The sequence below is a fragment of the Falco rusticolus genome, chromosome 4 (assembly GCF_015220075.1).
Source record: "Falco rusticolus isolate bFalRus1 chromosome 4, bFalRus1.pri, whole genome shotgun sequence".
Lineage (NCBI taxonomy): Eukaryota > Metazoa > Chordata > Aves > Falconiformes > Falconidae > Falco > Falco rusticolus.
In genome coordinates, this window is record NC_051190.1 from 58,001,988 (window position 1) to 58,024,157 (window position 22,170).

Consider the following 22,170-nt stretch of genomic DNA (forward strand, 5'->3'; position numbering starts at 1 on the left):
AGAGTCAGGTTTGGCTCTGATGATTGTATAAACTGTTTCCAGATGCCTACAAGGAACAGAATGATCAGCCAATGTCACCACTGCGTGCCAGACTCTTTAGGATTTGGGATGAATCACTCACAGTCCCAGCTTATTCTGAAAAACTAATTGGGCCAGAGATAAGTGCTGGTTTGACAGCTGGGAAGAACTGTAATGATCACAAATGGGGACATTCTTCACAGTGTTATCAAATGCTGATCATCATGGCCAATAAAAACAAGGACAAAAATCATATCAAACTCATGTAGCTGTATGGTTTGAAAGCCTTCTGTTGAGTGAGGAATGATGAAAATAAGATCTGTCCTAGAAGTCTCTAGGGTGAGAGGAAATGTTACTTAGAAGGTTTTGTGTAATTTGTTTCAGATGTGTGTAGGGAACAGGAGAAACATGGTGCAATTGAGGAGGCTGTTGATGTGCCTTGGGGCAGCTATTTCCAGAAATGGTGTTTAGTGAAGAATATTATCTGGTATTTGTGCTGTCTAATTTTTGCTGTCGTGTGATGGAGCAGTTCGTTCTTTTTATTGCTGGAAGTGTCTTTTGGTTTCTAAAAATCTGTAGAATTGATACAAATGCTGAGACAGCTATGTATGTCTTCATAATAAAATGCTGCTAGCTAATTAATCAGCTGGGCCTTGAGTTCAGAACAGCAAATTCCCTTTTTTCCCGTCTTCATTCCACTCCAGATTGGAAATAATTATTTTCAATGTGGATGCCAGTTCTGGGGCCTTGCCATCTCCCACACATGCAGACACCCAGTGAGTGTCAAATGCATTCCAGTGCACTTGGTAGAGAGCAGGGCCCTTCTCTGCTGTCCCTTCCTCACAGCGTTGTGCCTGTGCTGGCGTAATTGCCTTTCTCCTTTGTACCCTTGGCTGCACGTGGCACAGTTCTTGATGTGCAGGAAGCACCTGCTGCCTAAATAACCTGATCCGCACCGCATCAGGGGAAGAAAAACAATCAGGCTGAAAAGAAGTCTTCTGCTGGCCACCAGTTAGTTCAGGGCATGCATGTAATTTAAAGCCAGAATAGAAGTGTTTTGTCTCGTTGAGTAACTCTGTGGGGATATATCAAGATCTTAATAATTCTTGACTGTTGGAATAGGACAACCAATCTTTAGACTCTGCGAAAAACCTCTTGGAGGACTGTTAGGGGTGGGCATCATTGCCCAAACCAGGAGAGAGGATGCTAACCTGCTGAGAACCTTCTTGTTGCTGTGATGGTAGATGCTTACAGTTTTGCATCACAGGACAGGCTCCTGACCTGAATACAACATTACTCCAAATTTTAATTGGAATGAGTATTTGGGTGTTGGTAAAATAACTGATAACTCTGGCTTTCCAGTTACCTAAATGCTCTTGAAAATCAATTTGCAAACAACCTAAAGTGTCTGCAGTTGTTGATATTTAAGTAATGCCTTCTCTTTTCCCAAAGAGGTTGTCCTGCTTGATGAACAGAGGCTGTAGGAGGAGATCTATGTTTAAGCTAAATTGTAGTCAAATGTAGTTTATACACTACAGTTGATATTCCTGGGCTAGTGAGTATCTGAGACCTGAGACTTTCATGGAGAGTGAAAAGGAAAAGAAACTTGACAGTATGGGCAGCACGTGCTGAGCCAGATTGTGTACTGCACTTGTACCATAAAGAGGGAAATCTTGATGTAATTAGAAAGCAAAATGGAACTACTTAATGCTACTTTTTCTCCAAATTATCTGAAAAACAAAATGGCATTTTAAAAGGAAAGAAGGGGATTTTTTTGTTGAGGTTTGTTTGGGTGGGGTTTTTTGGGGAGCACACTGAGTTCTAGGGCTTCCAAAGCGTTACTGTATGTTCCCTTTGGTATGTGATGTTTGTTGTTCACTCTGTCCATCAAACTTTTCCTTTCTTAGTTGTATCACCTTCAAACCAACAAATGCCTGGTTGCCCAGGGCCACCCAAGTCAGAAAGGAGGCCTGGTAGTGGTTCGGGAATGTGACTACAACGATCAAAACCAGGTATGATATTCCCAGTTATACTAAATAGCGACGCACATCTTCAAAATTGCTAATATGTGTTCCTGCTGGCAAAATGCCCTAGTATAACATCTCATCAGCAAGCAGGCTGATTTCAGAGTATTGTTCAAACCACGAGGCTGGCTGAGGAGACTGTGGAGTTTACTGCTCTGTACCTACTAGTGCTGAGTGTTGGATATTATAATCAATCTTTATGGCACGAGTCTCTGTATGTGGCTGAAGACTATCCTTAAGTGGCTCCTGACAGGTACAGAATCCACTGATTGACATTTCGGATTTTGTAGAAGCTCATTCAGTCGGTTCCTCGTGCTGGGATTTGAGGCAGCCTTTTCTTGGGTTGCTGTTCTTTGTGTACTGTACAACTAGTCCTCAGTTGCTGGAGTGGCTGTAATTTGGGGTGAATGAGTCATTATCGTTAAATAGAGGGAATTCTAAGAAACTTAAAAAATTTCTTTGGTGACAGGTGAATTGCTAATCTGGGATCAATGTGACAAACTAGTGAGAGTTTTTATATTGCTACATGAAGCCTTTGCTATTCCACTTCTGTTCCTAAAGGCATCAGAAATTCAAGACTTGGATAAACAATCTCCAGGGTAGAGAGATCTTCGCCTAATGCCATAAAGACTTTTGCCTAGCTAAGAACTACATTTAGAACGTTATGATTTAGGAGTCCATGGGACCCAAGTCTAAAAACTAGATCGCATCTAAAGACAAAAGTAATCAAAGACACAAAATAAATGGAGCATGGGATGTAATGCAGCATAGCCTTACCAAAGGTGGGTTGTGCTAGACTAACTAATACTTTATGAAATGGGCAGTAGTTTTCAGGATATGGAAACTGCAGTAGTAGGAGCAGGAGGGTGTGTGATATTCCCAAACAAAATGTTTTGTGCTTTGTCAACTAACGGTGCTTTCTGCCTTCTACCTGTGCCCTTACCAGTTGAATGTGATGAAGGAAGACCGTGTGAGAGATGTTAGCCAGTGTCTGGATAAGTGTGGCTGCCTCTAGACACATGGTCTCCAGTTGTCACGTAGGCAGGACCAAGCAATACATCCCTGCACTTTGCCTCTGGAGTACTGAGTGTTCGTCACTATGACCAGATTGTAGGTCCCTGTATTAAAGGTAGATGAATTTAATCTGGAATGGGAATGAAGGTTTTCCTACGTTATCTCCTCCATTAGCTGAAGAAAGTCAGCAAGTTCTGTAAATGTAAAGACTCTAAATGTAACTGATTGGCACCAGTGATTGTACATGTACAGTGCCAAAGGTGCTGTGCTGCTTTCTGAGCCGTTCAGTCTATGGGTGAGAAAGCAAGAACGACTGGCTCTGGATCCTATCTGCAGTAAGAACAGATGGGTCCTCACAGTTACTGTTTCCCGTCTCCTTCCTGCAATATTTTTAATAGTGAACTGCCACATGGCTGGAGGAGGAAGTCTGTTGTTTTTCCTTATCAAAACCTTTTCCTGATTTATTTTTATTTTTTTTTTTTTTTTTTCCTGGAGGCAGAAACTTCAGTTAGCCTTTTGGTGTTGAGAAAGATGAAATTATTGCTCTGGTTGTTGATCTTTGGCTTCTTTTCTCATGAATCTAGTTTGCTAGTATAAATTAAGCAATTAGTTCTCATTATAAAAAAAAAAAAAAGGCTGTGCTATCTTCTTTCACACTCATGTTCTCCAACCAAGTATGTTAACTATCGCTATGGTTTTCTGCTGTTAGACTGACTTTGTTCTCCCAACAAATCCCAAGAGTTCATTCAGCCAGTGCTCTTTCATATCCTCTTGAGCAATCTTGCTATGGGTGTGTGAGGACAATGTAGAGAAAGATAACACTTATTTAACAGCTTCTGCTTCCTGAGTATTGGAAAGCCGAAACCTCCTGAGTATTGGAAGCTTTTAACTGTCATTTCTGGTAAAACTCAACCCGTTTGCATTTTCAGCTGATTTTTGCTGTGAAACCATCTGTTTTATGGCTTTGACCTAATAAGAAAGCAAGCCTGCGCTTGCTGGTGAAATGCAGGTACCCAGCTATCCTGTCCCTTGGATGCCTGCTGGCAGCAAGTGTGTATTGCTTAATACATGCGGTGCAGACAATTACTCTTGAAGATGACAATCTGCACTTTTGCAAGCAGTATTTTTGTGACTGTTTTTTTCTGGTATTTTTGTAGAATTTTTGCTTTTCCAGGAGTGCCTAATTGTGTTTGGACCTCATGTAAGCTTTCAGCATCCTGTAGGAGTGAGCACCACAGCTTAGCTGTGCTTTCTGTGGAAATAACTTTATGCTTTTTGGTGCCAGCTAATTTTTCCCTGAGGAACAGGAAGAGGTTATCACTGTTTATCTCTTTCCAGGCTGCTTTTACTCTGAACAGATAATGCCCTCCCTTGAAAATTAAATGCTGCTGTTTAGTAAGTTGAAGGAGCAAGGTGCAGTCTACCTGGGAAAACATGCAGAGGCCTGGGAAAACAAAACTGGGCTGCCTTAAGACTCACTGATTTCAGTTCTTTTGATTGGAAAATGATGGTCTGTGTAATCTTTTGACTGGAATATGGTCTCCTGTGTAATGTAGACAATTCATGCATGTGAGAGCTGACCTTGAAAATGGGGAAACCAGACTCACTGAAGCCATGAGATTTGCCTTACAAGCAAATCTGTTTTGCCTTCGGTTTATGCTTGCTTTGTTTTCTCTGGCCTTCGTGGCTACTAAGAAATTTCAAATTCTCACTTAACTACTTGATTTAAAAGAAATAACACATTATGTAACTTGCAGTTGTATCACCATTATGGGTAATACTTTTAATTGAAGTTGACTCACATTATCATAATTAAGTAAAGTTAAAAATTACTAAAGCACATGAAACTATCCTATTTTCTAGGTCTTGATGTGACAGTGACATTCAATTTATCTTTTTGCTACAGAAGGACAAAGCAGTAAAAGTGGTTCTTACAAAGGTGATGCATCTAGAAAATATTGAAAAAATCTGTTATAAGTTATAGGGAAAGCTAGGATGTTTCATTAACATAAATAGTGGGATAATACTAGGGATTGAACACAAATTTAGGAATAAATGTTGAAAATGCAGTTAGAAGTAGCACAAGTAGAAGAGATGACAGGATCTTAGAGAATGAAGGTCAGTGCAGGGGGGTCCGAATTAACAGAAGAAACAGAAAAAATGATTGTGAATTTTGCTAACAGAAGACTAACATGGAATGAGAAGTTTTGTAGTTGAAGAGTGGTCACATGAAGGAACTGCCAAGATTGCTGAAGCGAACACTCTTCTGTAATTCAGTAGTGTGTCTGACCTCTTTCTAGGAACAAAAAAATGCGCAAGGTAGTGTGCACCACAAAAACTTTGGTATTGAAGGAGGAGAGAAAAAATTTAAGTGTGTGGAAAGATCATCAAGAAAGACTAGACACGTCTGAAAAGTGGAAGAAACTGGCATAGATTCTTCCCAAAACCGTCATGCCAAGGTTAATCAGGTGGTGATTAGGAGACAAGGATGCTGAAGCAGGCTTCGGGCTAGATACTGTCCTAAAGGAGAAAGAGTAGAAGCAGTTACTGACAAACTTGGAAGAAAAGCATCAAAAAATACTAAAAAATGTTTTGGAGTGGGCACAATGGGCAACATAGGACTAACTAGTGGAGTATTTGTGATCTAACAGCTGAAAGAAGATTGAGTTTGTCATGTAGCTAATGTGTGCTTGCCTCCTTTCTGACCTAAATGCTTAAAGCCAAGTTCCTTTTCCAAAAAATCTTAGTCCACTGAATTATGTGGATTTTCTTCTACTGTTTGTTTTCAAATATGCTAGATTGACTCTTAAGCTTTACTTTCTATGTCATTATAACCTCTGTGTATTTACTTCACTTCTATAATTAAACCTTTCTACTCAGCAATATATTAAGCTTTAAAAAATTTGACTATTGTGTTTCCAGCTGGGGATGGCGCTGAGGTTTCTAAGTACGTGCATCTGTGGTCTGGGCCTTTAAAAGATAACTGGTTTGAGGAGAGAATTTCAGAAAAGCTCTGTTAAAACTCTTGTAGCACTTCATAAATACAAGAATACGTTCTTTGCAAACTTCTCAAGAGTCGGAGCCTAGAAGGATGTGCTCACATGTGCAGTTCTTCTGTAAGATCTTTCTCCCTAAACCTGTAGATCAGGGCTGTTAGTTTGCTTTTCTGATACAACACGTCCAGAGTGAGCGTGAAGGTATGCAAGTTAAGTCTGCTTGCCATTTTTCCATAAACTATTGAAGGAACACAATTCTTCAGTCCCTCTAACAATTGTTGTGGAACATCAGCAATACACTGAACTGTGAAACAAAGCATGTGTCTGCTTTGGAACAACGTTTGGGAGGACATTGAGTTTTTAGGGTAGCAGTAGTTTAAAATAATGGTTATAGACCAACTTTGCTGTTTCTGATGATTGTCACAAGTCATTTGGTGTTGTGATGTCACTGTTATCCATAAAAACAGGAGCTGAAGTGTATGCAAATAGCTGTGACGATGCAAATTGCTAGGCATACGGCTTCCTCAGTGCTGAGGCAGCTTTTTTTGTTCTCTTAAGCTGAATTTTTGTCTTGTAAAAACTGTCTGACAGAATAATACAGTAGTGCCAATCTAAGCAACAGATTGTAACTGATGAAAGTACTGGAATGCTTCTCCTGTCGGCATTGGTTCCCAGCAGGGATTTTCTTCCACACAAAGGGCTGTTTCTGTAGCAGTTACTGTCTTATGTTTACTGAGAAATTTCAATGCATTCCTCTAGTGCTAATGCAATTTGCAGACCAACTAAGAGTGTGTATCCACAAAGCTCTGACAGTTGGCCAGCAGTGCCTTTAGCTACACTCCACTGCACTCTGAAAGCCAAAGGGTAGGTTGATGCTTCCTGGATTATTTCATATCCTTCTGAAATGTTTATTCCCTAGGAACAGTGAGCTTCCTTTTTCTACCTACTACAGATTCTTTGATTTATTGCTTTCCCTAGTTCATGTGATAGGTTTTGTTTTAATACAGTTGTCTGTATTAACAGGGGACTCAAAGTCTTCTGTGGGTAACTCTGTTTTTCAAAAGCAAATGATAGTATGAGCCAGCCTCCTAGATGATTGAGGCACCATTTCAGCCCTTTCCTCACTTGAATTTCCTTTGAAGTACTTCAGCTAGCTGTTACCTATTTACATAAATTAAGCTCACTGTAGGAATAATTTCATCTTTCACAAGAAAAAAAAAAAAAAAGTTCAGTAACACAGCCCCGTACCTCTTTATTATGGTAACAAATAATCCCAGAGGGGACCGCTGGGATGTAGAGGTTCATGCAGGGAGTGAAAGGCATGCCTCCTTTACCAACAGTGACAGCCTGAAACCAGTTAGGAAATCCAAATATTAGTTAAATGAGAGAGCAAGAATGTGCCACTGTCCAGTCTTCAGCAATGTCACACTGCTGTCCTTGCAAAGAGCTAAGCTGTAGTTGTCACTGAAACTGTTTGTTGAGCTGTATATGAGAAGCTGTGTTTCTACCCACCTGTCTGCATGTAAACGAGATTAATGAAGTCATCTTAGCACTCAGTCCAGGACAAGGCTGGGCGATTTGTTTGTGTTACATGGGAGTGAAGTAAAATCCTGAAGGTACTAGAAGTCCCAGGAAACCTCAGTCTTAAATCTGTAAATAGTCTGAACTACCTTTTGAGGGTACTAAATTAAAAATCTAGTTCTAACAGAATTCATACTTTGGACCTCCCATTCATTTTGTCCACGAGACCTACTCTAGCACATGCTGGTTTTCTCTCTGTAGGTGACTGGAAGGATATACGCACCGGCTTTGCTGTAGCGGTGCCAACGCTTACCCCACATCTGTAGGTCCCATTTCCACTGTGGGAAAGTTGAACCAGCTATTGCGGCCTGGGTGACTAAGCACAAGCAAGACCTCTGTGCCCCTGTAGCCAAAGGTGAAGGCATTTGAAGACTTGGGCAGGCATCTGAGCATTACCAAATCTGAAATGCTTTGCTTGAGGGAAGATCTCTCTGTGCTCTGGGGACATCTAGGACCTCAGAAGGGTCAGCTGGCAGCAGAGTGGGCCACAGTACTCCAAAACTGAAGGGGTCTTTGCACCTTCCCTGTTATCCCACTGCCTGTGTTGAGAGGCAGAAGGAAAAAAACAACTGCTAGAAAGAAGCCAATCCTACAACATTCACCAAATTAAATAATTTATTTAACCCCAAACATGATCAGTTTCATTATGGAGAGAGGTTTTTACATAATATCTGCCATTTAGGTTTTATTTGAAAACGGAAAGAATTCATTATATTCTAACTGCGTCCTGATGTTTTTCTTTGACTAGTGAAAATGCTGTGATTTCCCCGCCCCCCCCCCCCCCCCCCACCTATGGAACAGATCAGTCATTAGCATGTGTCTCTGGTGATAGCAATTAAAGGTGCTGCTTTCCTGTATGGTGGGAAATGGGCACAATTCCATTTTTAGAAACTGAAATCTGACAGTGATGCCCTCCTAGGTGTTAGGAAGTGGATGTGCGATGAAAATACCCTGCACCTCATCTGTTACCGTTGTGGTTTAACTCCAGCCAGCTGCTAAGTACCATGTGCCACTCACTTAGCACCCCCACCACCCTTGCCTGGTGGGGTGCGGGGAGAGTTGGAAAAAGGTAAAACCTGTGGGTTGAGATAAGAACAGTTTAATAATTGAAATAAAGAAAAAAAATTGTAAGGAGGAGGGAGAGAGAGAAGAATATACCCGAGAGAAAAAACAAAGTGCTGCACAATACAATTGCTCACCACTTGTTGACCGATGCCCAGCCAGTCCCTGGGCAGCGATTGCTGCCCTTCCCCCAGCCAGCTCCCCTCAGTTTATATGCTGAACATGGTGTCCTATGGTATGGAAAGCCCTTTGGCTGGTTCAGGTCAGCTGTCCTGACCACGTTCCCTCCCAGCTGCTCGTGCACTGGCAGAGTATGGGAAACTGAGAAGTCTTTGACTTAGGGTAAGCACTACCTAACACAATCATGTTTTACTTGTTCCTATCAACGTTATTCTCATCCTAAATCCAAAACACAGCACTGTATTAGCTACTAGCAAGAAAATTAATTGTATCCCTGCTGAAACCAGGACAGCATCCACCCCTTATTCCATATCATTTTTGTCATGCCCAGAATCCCCCACATCCCAGTTAACCACTATCAACTTTTCAGTCCTTTGAGATACGTGTATATCTATATATACATACACACACAGATATCATTCCCGTGGTCTATGGACCATCCCTATAAAAGTTCATTGAGTTAATTTAGTCCATGACTTTGAGCTCCATTTGTCATAACAGTCTTTCAGGGAAGGAGAGATGGTGTGTGGTGTTGGATTGTTGCAGGTTGAAGCCAGTTCTGATTCCGTCACCTGCTGAGTTTGTCCAGGTTTCCTTCCTGTACTGGGCTGTTACTGCTCACAGCCTATAACAACATGAGCTAAACATCATCCTTTCGATCTTCAGCAGCAAAATAGTTAAATTTTGGAGTATGCAAAGGCTTGCAGTTATATAACAAACCCCCCCCCATGGGGTGGCTTTGCTTTCCTCGTGCTTGAATCTGTTAATAATCTGCAAGTTCATACTGATACTCTAATCTAATTTGGAACCATAATGTGTCCCAAATTTTGGCCTTTTCCCTCTTCCCCTTGTTTTCTACACCAAACACATAATTAGTTTGAAATTAATTTTGTCTGCCTTGCATAAGCTTTTCTGGAGAAGTATCACACTGGATTTAAGCACTGTTTTGTGTTCTTTGCCATTACTCAGCCTTTGATTAAAGGTCTGCCCCCTGTGTCACTGCAGTCTTCTCTCGGTTCTCACCAGTTTCATCTGTTGTTTGGATTTGGCTCCATCATTATTCTTACTTTAATAATAATACTGTTCTGGCAAATCTTGCTTTTTCTCCATTTGCTCCTCCTCTTTAATCTTACTGTGCTTTCTTTCTCGTGACAGGGTTTAAACAGAGAAAGTGTGTTAGAAGGGACAGAATGCTTGAGGTTGGGGCAAATTTTAATGTTACACATAACACTTCCTCAAAGGCGGCTTTCACTGTATTGTAATAGTCGCTGTGATAATGAATGAGCTGTACACTTTTCAATCATGCTGTACAATTGAGACAACGTCCTGAATAACAGCTCCCTTCAGAAGGCTGGTTTTAGTTTCATCAGACCAAAAAAAATATTCAAATAATCAGAATTTGTTTTATTTGCCAGACTTTTCTGCTTGGAATTTGATATTCTATACTTTGAGTGTGAAATTCATGCAGACTGAGTGGAAAAAAATCACACAGCAAGCATAGCTGTTGCAGCACTGAGCTGTGTGAAATGAGGACAGGGCTGGAAGAGCGCACCAGAAGAGCTTAGCATGCCTGTGGGTGCAGGTACTTCTGGTGCAGTTAGAAGGGGCTCAGTTCCCTCTCATTCCCCGGGTAAGCAGCCAGGGGGAAGAGAGTTGGTGCTGGCAAGTGAGGTGGATGAGTAGGGATGTTCTTGTGCACACCAGCCTAGGGTTGGGTCTGGGAATGCCAGCAGAGCAGGAGACCTGGCCAGCTGTGCTGCTGCCTGCTTGGCAGAGAGGCTGGGAGATGCTGTCCAGGTGCCGGGTGAGTGCAGGGCCCCTGCGGCGCGTTCAGAATAGCAGCTGTTTGGTGCTCAGCCAGATGCTCTCAGTATCTTCCCTGCACTGCGGTTACGGCTTGCATATACTTCTCCTTTTTGCTACCCCTATGTAACCCAGGACATGTCGAGGTGCATGCACCAAAGTTCCTTCATTTCTTTGCTTTCTGGCCTGGGGATCAGTCTCTTGTTGGTTATGAAAGCTACAGGTCCTCTACCTAACTGAGCTTGGCCCACCAGCCTGAAGGCACTGAAGGAGGAGGGGAGGACCAGCAGCTCCTGCAGTTAGACTGGGCTGATGGTCCAGCTTCCCTGAGCCTTCAGCTGAGCCAGACGTGCCTTGCCCCAAAGCAAGGTTTAGGCCAGCCAGGCTGTGGGCACGAACTGCAGCAGCTGAAGGTGCCTGACACTTTTTTTTAATGCCAACAAAAAAATAGCGGCTTCTGCTGAAGTAGCATGTGGAAGAGGACAAATTCAGTGTGCCTGCGTGTGTCCTTGCTTCTTGTTAGAGGTGATTATGTTTTTCAGTGTGATCAGAGAGAAACTTCTGTAATGTCATGTAAATTCAGGAACCTAAATACAGCTATAGCTGCAAATGTGAACCAATGCATTCTTGTTTTGTATGGGTGGGCCCCCCAGAGAGGGGCTGAATCCATGTTTCCACCACTATGTGAGCTGCTGGGATATTGTGTAGGTTCCTGAGGTCTAAATCAAGATATTTTCATCTTGGTTCAGCCAAAACAAAGTGGGTGTGAAATGGAGAGGGGTGGTCTCCCTCCTCCTAAGCACAGCACAGCTAGCAAAATCAGTTTGGCTGGGGAGCAGAGAAGGCCATGAACCTGTCAGTTATGGAGATGTAGTTTCAGCATGGAAATAGTAAAGCAGCATTTTTTTTCCCTGGAGAGCAGTATGGAAAGTTTTGATAGCACCTGGATGCTGGTGATCATACTTCAGTGAAGATCTCTGAGCACCAGGTCACTAGCTGCAAGAAGTAGGACCCTGGGACCGGTGTGGGGACTAATGCAGGCTACCTGGCACCAGAATTTGCACAGCTGATTCTGGTTTCTCATCATTCAGCATCTACAAGCTGACCCCAGAGCACAATGTTAAATGAATTCCTATGTTTTTACAGACAAACGCAGCAGCTTCCAAAAAAGATTAGAGATACCTTTTGGCCTTGTATGCCTACCAAGCTACTTCCCCAGAGCTCTTGGGTCACCTGCTTCACCCAGCGTCCTCATATGGTCCTCGTGCTGGCTCCCTACGTGGAGCTGAGGCAATCTACCAGCCCCTCCTTCATGACTAAAGGATTGTCTTTGGATAAGGAGATTTACTGCCTGGCTTAAGGACTTTGCTCAGAGAGTGGTTGGTCGCCTGCTTGGAGATCCACTGCCTACCTGTTGCATTACCTTGTTTAGCTGCCCAGACAGGAGGAACGTATGGGGGCTGCTTAATTTTGAAAATACTAGGTGGAGGGCAGAATCACTATTAGTCTTTTTAGTGCCTCTGCATGGGGTAATGCTGTGTGATGTTGGGAAGGCAAGAGCACGCTGCAGCTCCATTTCGGTTGCTGGAAAAAAGGCAGCAAAGAGGCAGTGAGCGTTGCAAGGCATATCTCTCACATCCAGGTGCTAAAGCACCTCCTCAGTAGCTGAACAAAAAATGCGAGGCATTTGATTGGGATTAAATGTCTTTCTGTCTTCTCTTTCAGGTCTGGATTTACAATGAAGATCATGAGCTGATTTTAAATAATCTCCTTTGCTTGGATGTTTCGGAAACTCGCTCGTCCGATCCACCTCGTCTCATGAAATGCCATGGGTCCGGCGGCTCACAGCAGTGGACATTTGGGGTGAGTGGCTGGCATATCATTAATGTGCAACATGAATGTGTTGGTAAGTGACAATAGCACTAACAGGGCATCAGGGTTGAGTTTATGAATAAACCTCAGATGCAGCAAAGTCCATTGTACTGTTTTAGGCTCAGCCCACAGTCTAAACAGCCTGATGTACAAAATGTACCTGTGGTGGCTGCATTTCAGCCTGAATAAGGCTTTTGCTGAGCTCTGGGACATGCAGGCCCTTTGCAACATGGGAAGGTTGCTTCAGCTCGGTTTAGCCTTTTTTCTGCTTGTCACAGCCACTCGCGGCACTGTGGCTTACGGGGATGTGCCAGGGAGAAGAACATCCACCCCACAGCTCTTTGTTGTGTTGCGTTTGCGGGACTGGGAGACAGAAGCGGTCCATGTGGTGATTTTTACTTAGTGGTTGAAGAAGCACAGGGCAGAGCGGAGGATTGAGAGAGGAGGTTTTTTGCAGTTGCTTCTGCCCTATAATTACATCTCATTAGTTTAATCGTTTAGAGCCTGGAGTGGCTGATTTCACAAAACTGAGCCAGTGCTGCATACACACTAAATTTGGCTCCTGGGTATTAACTCAGAGGCTGCCTCCTCACATGCCCTCAGCATAGCAGTTGAGTCTGTAGTACTAATGGCATTAAACAAAGAGGAGGGCGCTGCCAGAACTGCCTGTGGTGCTTCCAGGACAGCTCTGCATGAGCTGTCTTGGGTTCACACCGTGCTGCTCGTGGGCAGCACGAGTTGCTAAGTGGAGTCAAACAAGGGGAAGCTGTTGCAGACCAGGATGGTTTGCAGGTAGAGGCAGGTATCACATGAGCCCAGGGCTGTGTGTCTGATAGTTGCACCAGCAGTGCCACAGCTACAGATGGTAGTGGGAGTAGTGAGCTGAAAAATTCTGCTGCTGCTAAGAGATTATGCAGGGTTCTTCAGCTTGAGTTAGCAGACAAAAATTTTACGAAATGGAGAGAATGGGAAAATAGCCATTCAGATTCAATTTGTGACTGGCTGGTTAAGTGATACCTGTGGCGGTGGTGAAGAATCTGGGTGAAATGTGAGCTTTGAACTGGCCATTGCCACTGGGTGGCCGGGAGGTGGGGATTTGTAACAGTGTCAGAATGGTGCTCGTTAATGATCAATAGCAAAAGAAAGTGAATCAAATATTAGGATTGATTAGGAAAGGAATAGGAACAAAAGCAGAGAAATGTCATCACGCCATTGTAGTTCGCCTGTACTGCACGTGCTGCTCACCTCCTCTCAGAAAGGCTGAATTAAGGCTGGAGAAGGTCCAGAGGTGGCTGGCAGGGCAAATCAAAGGTGTGGGGCACCTTTTTCATGAGGAACATGTGAGCAGGCTGGGACTGTTTAGATAAGTGAAGACGTGCGGGAGCGAAGGGAAATATGTTAGGGGAGTCACTGGTACAGAGAAAGGCCAACTGCGCACTGGCGGTTACAGTGCAGGACTCGGAGCAGGGGGTGTGCTGGAGGAGCGTTGTGTATTCTTACCGCGTTCTCCTGCTTCACTGCACACCTGCAGTGGCTATGATGTGAACAAAACCCAAACTGTGTCCCTGTACAGTCGTGAGAGCCTGCACCTCAAGGTCTGAATCTGGTTATGGGGTGTGCTGTACTCTGGCTTTTAAACGGTGCTGCTCTGGGTCTGGTGTGTCAGGGAGGCTGCTGGGTGGTTCCTCTGTCAGGAAGGAGCATCCCCTCCCCTTAAGCGTCGCTTTCAGCTTCAGTTTAAGAAGAGTAGAACAGAATTTTAATAAATAAATCCCATCTGTCTTCCTCTCTCTAGAAAAACAACCGCCTCTACCAGGTCTCCGTGGGGCAGTGCATGAAGGTGGTAGATCCGCTTAGCCACAAAGGGTACGTGACCATGGCCATCTGTGACGGGTCCCTTCCTCAGCAGTGGCACTTTGAGAGCTGAGACAGCAAGGATGTGGCGGAGAAGTGTTAAGCCAAGACCTGATTCCCCTTCAGCCGTGATTTTAAATCACTCTGGAGGGCTCTGGGAGGAGCCGTAGCTGCTACACCTGGCACAACCATTGCAAGGACCCTTTAGAAATACTCTGCTCCAAAGAGCTGTGTGCGTGAGAAGGTCCAGGCGGTCACACGTAGCAGTAATAGCAGCAGCCCCACTGCAGGACAACGTGTAGAAGTGCAATTTATCAGTGGTTCCTTGGATTATCCTGGATTGTTGAACTGTTTTTAAGTAAGAGAAATTATTAGAGCAATGTAATTTAAATTCTGAGATTTTAGCTCTGTGGATCTTTTAAATGACTATGACGGAAAGGAGACCTCTTCAAGTATTTCCTGTGCAGTATCTCATTAATTTACATTACTAGTATGGTTTCACTGGCCAAATTATTTTACTTTTTCTGGAAAGTATTTTTAGTCCCTTTTATCTTCTGATGATTGTCATTTGTAATATTTAAATTTAGTTCTTTCAATTGACAATTTTAGGACATTTCATGTAGTTAAAATTCTTAGCTGTCATTCGTCACCTCATATTTAAAACAAAGTAACTATTACAAAGTCTATTTTGATGACTCATGACAGTAGCTGCATTTAAAATAAAGTATCATTTTTTTATTAATCTCCACGGCCTTCCTCTTTGTAGCTGTTGGACCAGAAAGCATCAGCTTAGAGGCTGATGCAAACTAATATTCACGCAATTTGGGTCTTCCCTTGTTTTCACTCCCTTCCCTTCCCAGCTGGCTTTTCCTCCCTCTCTCACATCTTGGAAGAGTTGACAGGTAATTTCTCTCTATTTTTGTTTTTCTCCACTCCTCTGTTACCCCTTCCCATTTCATTTATGTCGCTATTTACCTTTCTTCGACTTCCTGCCTCAGCCCCAGATGCTTCTCCAGCGTGTGGAAGCTGCTGCAGAAGAGAAAAGCTGTTCTTACCCAGCAGATTTCTTCTTAGCAAACGCTGGCCTTGTTTATCGCACCGCAGCGACCTGCTGTCCCTGGGAAGCATGCAGGCTGAACGTCGGCAGTGCCAGGACAGCCTTGCCCTCTCGCTTGGGCAGCAGAAACATTTTCCAACTGCACAAATACTCCAGCAACCAGTTACTGACATTTTGGGCAGCGTGAGGCAAATAACGATAACGTTGGAGTAATTACAGACCCGCGTCTTCCCACAGAGAGGAGGGATTCGCTTGTGACAGATCGCATTTGGTCCTTCAGCCGGCTGCCCGGGCAGTTGCCCTGGGAGGAGAAAAGCCGGCGGAAGAAAACGAGCAGGTAAGAGCGGTTCGAGCAGGTAAGAGCGGTCCCTTGCCGCTGCGCAGCTTCGTGCCTCGCTCATCAGTCCTGGAAGCGGTGAGTCATGGCGGGGGAGGAACCAGGTAAGCCAGAACAATAGGCTGAAGTAGAATTCTTCCAGATAAAGCATTATGATGGGAATAATTAAGTAAATTTAGACACCGGCCAAGTTCCTTCCTGCCGAGAAAAGTCTATTAAAAACAACCCCAGTGCCCTGTGGCAGCTGGGGCCTGTGCTGCGCCTGGCTGGGTCAGGCAGCCCTTGTAGGTGCACCCAGAGCCTTGAAATGGGTTCCCAGGTCACTGTGGCAGGGCAGCGCAGGGCTGGGACACTCACAGGGTGCCAGCTCACGGTGGCCTCCAGCTTGGACCCTTTCAGTAGCAGCGAGGGTGGCATAAAACCAGCCAGCACAGCGCGGCTGCGGAGCTGGTTTGTGCTGCCTGTCCTTGCACAGCTACCTGCTTGCTGGGGCGGCACCTGGGTGGCTCTTTGGGGCTGGAATTAATTCCAGTCCTTGCTGGGGGCAAAAGGATGGGCTGCAGCTACATTTATGCCTGTCTGATTAACCCTGTCTGCCCCACGAGTGTGAGGCAGCAGCCAGTGTTGGTACAGCTGCTCCCAGCTGTGTGCCGGGCTTTCCTGTAGGCTGTGGAATTTTTCTGGAAGTCACGTTGGCTGTGAGTAGCCCCGCTCTGCCTTTTCTTCTGTGGCCTTTGTGTTGTCTTTTTAAAAAATAATTAAAAATCAGAAAACAAACACATTCTGAAAGAGGCAGGGCAGAAGCTTGCTGTATTTATGGTCTGAATGTTGCCACAGAGCATTTTTTGACCTTTTGCTCCTGGTGAGGAAATTTGGAGGCAGCTCAGTACATGTGGTCTTTAAGCCTGCAATAATAGACAAGAACGGAGAATTGATGGACCACTGCGTTGCAGCTGGATTGTTCCTGCATATGAAGAAGATAAATATTTTACCTCGCTCTCATATAAGTAATAATACACTGGGTTTTTTTCTTTTTTTCTCCTTTTTCCTTTGAAAACAAGCGATCCCCACACTTGCAGCACTGTGTGTGTGGGCCTGTGCCTTCGGCCAGAATTGGTGGGGCTGGGCTGAGCCCTCCCAGGCAGCCCAGCGCTGCAGGGCCCAGGGACCCGTGCCGGTTCCCAGGAGCAGATGGAGGCGGTGGCATTTTGGACGGCGTCAAATCGTTCGTTTCTGCTGTCCACAATTTTTAGCCACAGCTGTATCTGTTCAGTGCTGCTGCTGCATTGCATGCACCATTTGGACAAGGGAGGGGTGTCGGTCTTTCCTGTGAGCCCCCAGTCCGGAATCAGCTGTTCCCAGCTGGGCCCCGCAGGGGCTGCCTGGGATTAGGTGGAAATTCGTTGTTTTCTTTCTGTACTTGAGTTTGAAAAGCCTTATCCCGGGTTATTATAAGCTGTTGCCATGCTCTGTTTGCCATCGTTGTGCTGAGAATTTATTATTTGTAAAGAACCTGTACCTGGGACCGATTTTTAAGCCTCTGGGTCCTTCTCGAGGCCTCACGGAGGTGGCGGGGACCACGGCTGACCCTTCCGGAGGCCGGCCTGCCCCGCACTAACCCGTGCGCGCGTGCCAGGGCCGAGATGGGTGCTCAGCACCACTCCCTGCGAGCCGCCGGCCCCACAGCCAAAGCCCAGGCTGTGCCCAGCCCGCCACCCCCGCGGCTCAGCCCCGTGCAGGCGGCTCCCTCCGAAGTGGGCGATGGAAGGGGGTAGCGCTGGGGAACAGCTCTGCGCTGGGGAACAGCTCTGCCCCGGCTGCTGCTTCCCACTGCTCCACACTAAACCTTGGAGCCCTTTTTTAGCCTTGAGCCAGCACTGAGGTCTTGCTGGAATGGCTCCGGTCACCTTGGGGTTTAACCCCGCACAGCCCCCCGGGCGGGAGACTGGGAAGGGGGAAGTAAGAAAACGGGTGGGTGAGAGGGTTTCACGTGCCAGCAAAGAACGAGGAATTAATTTGCTGCTTCCCACTGCAGGCAGGTGCGCAGCCACCCCCGGGGCAGCCGGGCTCCAGCACCAGTAACGGGGACTGGGGAAGACAAACGTCACTGGGAATGTCCCCCCTCTTCCTTCTTCCCCAGCTTTATGTGCTGAGCATGACGTGGTACGGTATGGAATGTCCCCTTGGTCAGTGGGGGGCAGCTGTCCCACCCGTGTCCCCTCCCAGCTCCTTGTGCCCCCCAGCCAGCGCTGGTGGGGTGGGGGGAGGAGCAGAGAAGCCCTCGGCTCTGTTACTTCATTATTATATAATGAAATATATTTATTATCTGGGCAATAACGAAAACATCCCTCTGGTATCAACGCTGCTTTCAGCACAAATCCAAACCATAACCCCATACCAGCTACTAAAAAGAAAATTAACTCAATCCTGTCCAAAACCAGTGCAAGCAAACTATAGTATTTCCCCTTTTTAAAATATTTTTTTAAAATCTTTTTATCTTTTGTAGATTTTCCGAGGAAAACACATTTGCAGGGAATGGTATCTGGTAAAGGCCCAGGACATGGCACCACAATGTAAAATTTTGGGTGGGGGTTGCCCTGGAGAAAAGGGGGAGGCAAATGCTTCCCACTGATGGAAGCAGACACTGAAACTCTGAAAGAACTAGAAAGTAAGACACCTCAGATGAAAACAGGAGGATATACTTTATAGATGTAAAATATTTTTATTTGTAAATGCTGATCTTCTAAATCTGTTTCCACAAATTCCAAAACCCATAACACTCTGTATACTTCAAAAAAATTCTTTTTTTTTATGTTTTTTTTGTAATTTTTTTGCCAACATTAGATACTATTATACAGAACAGAAAAAACTGTAGGACAAATACTGGTAGGATGTTGGAATATTGTACAAGAGAAGAAAAATATTCAAGAAACAATTTCATACAGCTATTTATCAAGAGAAAAATATATACAATTGATTTATTCTGTAAGATAAAAATACATCATGCCATATACATTACAAGTTCAGAACTGTATTACTGAATATACCAACAGTTTACAGTCCACTTTAATTGTGCACACAAAAAAAAAAAACTTCATTTTTTTTTTTTATATTTAGCCTGTGAAGTGTCAGTACCAGAATTTTAAGTACAAAATAAAAAGCTAACCTGGTTCAAAATGCTGATTAAGTTTCTACAAGCAAACACAAAACAGTGTTTATTTTTTTAAAGAAATGTAAACAAAAACAATCCATACAAACACATCTTTAAATTACATTTTCCAAAACCCTATTGCCAGAGTCCTGCAGCTGCAAGCACATTACATCTAATTTTTTTTCTTTGTTTTCCTTTTAAGAAGGCTATCATATCAGACTTAAGCTCCCACTACATGATTCTATGCTGTTTACATGATTTAACGTAGGCTGAACAGTCCCCTAATCCTTGACTACTTTTGCTGAAGGAAAAAACCCATGTCCAGCCTCTATTTTGGGTGGTTTTAGCAGTTATTCACAGTTATCACAAATTGTAAGCACAAAAAACCTGACTTAAGAAATAGGGATGCAACAATATAATACAAATAAAATTAATCTAAATTACCCAAACATCATCTACAAAAGTCAGAGTTGTAATATACATGTGCCCTTACCAGGCTTAAGGTTTACTTAAAAAAATTCTCGTAAGACCACAGTTGAGAGTGCTTTAAACATAAAAACCCCTCTCTCTTTAAATTGAGATTTTGGTTATTCCGTAATTGTAATCACATGTCTGTTAATACATGAGATCATATTGTAACATCCCTATTGACATTTTATAATAAGCACCCGAACTGCTGCAGAGTCTGGTAGCATTTGGTCAATAACTATTTTTATACTGTATTTTTTTTTCTCAAAATATTTACACTTTTGTACAAAGTAACAGAGTTTGTTAGTTCTGCAGGTAACAGCAGCAGCTTGGCTTTCTTCTAACTTTCTTTTTAAAAATAGCTTCATTCACTTATTCAATAATAAATACAAAAAGGTTCTCTTATTTTACAGAAATCAAAAACTACAATAAACTGACTCATGGAATCAAGTATTTAAATGTATTTTAGTGCAAGTTATTTTTTCCCTTAGCTCTATCCCTAAGGAAGTCGTTTCAGTACATTCCTTGTTCAGTGGTGTCTACTTTTATTTAAAATTTTTCTTTAATTAGAGGGCCTGCCCCTTTATCAAATAAGGCTGTGGCCAGCACTTTGGACTTCTCCCTTTCGCTGGTGATTTCAGTCTTACATTCATAGATGCCACCTGCCCTCCCGCAGGTCAGCCATCGGTTCTTTGCCCAAGTTAAACAGTTTCTCCTTAGTGAGCTCAAAAACAAAAGTGCTGGACCATTCTGTTAATTCAGTTTAACTTCCATGTGTCTGGAAAGTTAGCTTCGGATTTTGCCGGCTTGCTTCTGGTGCTTGTTTTTTGTGTGGTTTTTTTTTTTTTTTAATTTTTTTTCTTGCTTTTTAAATACTTGAGTAGAAATCTGTACTTCCAGAAGTGATTTCCCGCCCCCCCCCCCCGCCCCCGCCGCCCCCTTCAAAAAGGCAACCATTTTCCGTCGACAAAATCAAAATGTGAATCACTTCTTCCTAGGGACAAGCAACCCTCAAAGACAGCAAGGAATGCATTCTAGTTCATCCACTTTCGGCAGTTTACAGCTCCACAGTGACATGGAATCTTGTGCTGGTCATCTTCAAAATCAAACTTATAGTCATAGCAAAGCTGGAAGAAGATGGAGAAGAACAACCGGGATTTACTACTAACCGAGATTTACAAGCTTTCCTTGTACCTACAGGGTAAACGGCAAACTGCTCTACAGGCTGCACTGTTAGGGACTGGCGAGATTTAAAAGGAAAGGGGAAGGGAAGCATCCCTCTCCCCAGCCCCGTGCACAAAACAAGTTGTTTTGAGCTACTAGCTGTAGAAATCACATAAGTATCTAAAAATTAATGCGGGTAGCAAGAGGTGAGTAAGCACAAACAAGACTGCCCCTACCTCCTCCCCTTTCTGGATTCTCCTGCTGGAGCTGATGATAATTTTGTGTCCTCTCTCAAAAGTTACCACCTCAGCCACACAGTTAGGTGCACACGAATGGTTGATATACCTAGGAAAACAGTGGGAGAACGGTGACCTTTTAAGAAAACGCATCCTTTCAGGCACATCTAAACCAAACCTTGGAATGACCTTAGCTTCAGGGGTGCATTGACTTCCCAGATATAATTATATTACTCTCTACTTGTTTCTTTACCTAGAAAATGTCAAAAAAAATCAAGCATTAAAAATATTTTTCCATCATTTTTTCATAGCTGCCTTGAAATGTAATCAAAGACGAGCAAAGCTACTCAGAAAGACAACATTCTTTCAGTGGAATAGTCTGAAGGCTGATGTACCAGCTCAGAGAATAAGAACCATTAAGAAACCCCCAAACTTGAGTCCCTCGCGACCAGCCCCGGGGCAGGAAGGCGGGTGACTCCCCAGAAGGAGGTCAGAGATGTCTCAGAGCCACCCACCTTGCAGGACCCCCTGTCAGGGTAGCATCAATGACGTGGTCATTGTCGATGCGGAACATGTACACGCCACGGTTCTGAAAAACAGAATTGGAAGACGGGCTCTTGTAGATTTTATGGAATTGTCGGCAATTAAAATGAAGCGTCAAGGTGGGTGAGCTCCAAGTGTCCTGCATTCGGGACCGGCCATCGCCCACCGGCTCACGAGGGAAAGCGCAAGTCACGCCCTGCCCCTCGCTGCCTTCTCAGGGAACGATAAAACATAAATCTCCGGCAAATCAGCGTTTCCCTAGTAGCTTCTGTACTGCCTTTCATCTAGGGTCTTGCAGTGCTTCACAAGTACGTACTAACTTACACCACCGCCGAGTTACGCAAAGGAACTTGCTCTAAATTTAAAAAGTTCTCATTAAAAATTGAGGTCCTGACATCTCTGTCACAGTGTTCTCTTTGTCCTCCGGAACAGAGGATTGGTATTACCTACCTGGCCAGGGTGCTGTGAGATGTATTAAACATTTAAATACTCTGCTCCTTTGATAAGAAACACTGTAGGTTTTATTTTTTGCCTACTGCATTTATAGCGCAGCAGAAAACAAATCAGGGGACCTGAATTCACCGACTCGAAGAACAGAGTTTGGTTTGTGGTATGAACGTTTGAAAGGAGAAGAGGAAAGCAAGAGTGAACAACCACCCCCCGTACCTGAGATTCGTAGAGCTTCTCTTTCCTGTTTGCTACCTCATTCCGGATAATGGTTCCGATATATTCAATGACCATAGTGTGCTTTTCAATGTCTCTAGCAGCATATAAGCCCAGGCCCTAAAAAAAAAAAAAAAAAAAATAGAT

At 43.9% G+C, this 22,170-nt stretch overlaps 2 protein-coding genes across 17 annotated transcripts in view; one reads left to right on the top strand and one right to left on the bottom strand.

Annotated features, from left to right (window-relative positions):
* The window catches only part of GALNT11 (polypeptide N-acetylgalactosaminyltransferase 11), a 56,612-nt gene extending 41,464 nt beyond the window's left edge, over positions 1-15,148 (top strand). For all 3 annotated transcript variants that reach the window (XM_037387001.1, XM_037387003.1, XM_037387002.1), the window contains 3 exons: positions 1,926-2,030; positions 12,404-12,541; positions 14,346-15,148. In XM_037387001.1, the coding sequence (XP_037242898.1) occupies positions 1,926-2,030; positions 12,404-12,541; positions 14,346-14,477 (375 nt within the window). In that variant the 3' untranslated portion in view covers positions 14,478-15,148. The remainder of the gene's footprint in view (positions 1-1,925; positions 2,031-12,403; positions 12,542-14,345) is intronic.
* Positions 15,149-18,610: 3,462 nt separating this feature from the next.
* KMT2C (lysine methyltransferase 2C) overlaps positions 18,611-22,170 on the bottom strand; it is a 198,718-nt gene continuing 195,158 nt past the window's right edge. For 12 of the 14 annotated variants that reach the window (XM_037386989.1, XM_037386996.1, XM_037386997.1 and 9 more), the window contains 4 exons: positions 22,027-22,143; positions 21,333-21,406; positions 20,818-20,926; positions 18,731-20,544 (listed from right to left, as the gene is read on the bottom strand). In XM_037386989.1, the coding sequence (XP_037242886.1) occupies positions 20,452-20,544; positions 20,818-20,926; positions 21,333-21,406; positions 22,027-22,143 (393 nt within the window). In that variant the 3' untranslated portion in view covers positions 18,731-20,451. Of the gene's footprint in view, positions 20,545-20,817; positions 20,927-21,332; positions 21,407-22,026; positions 22,144-22,170 lie in introns of all 14 variants that reach the window. The other 2 variants (XM_037386995.1, XM_037386999.1) reach the window with 1 other exon arrangement.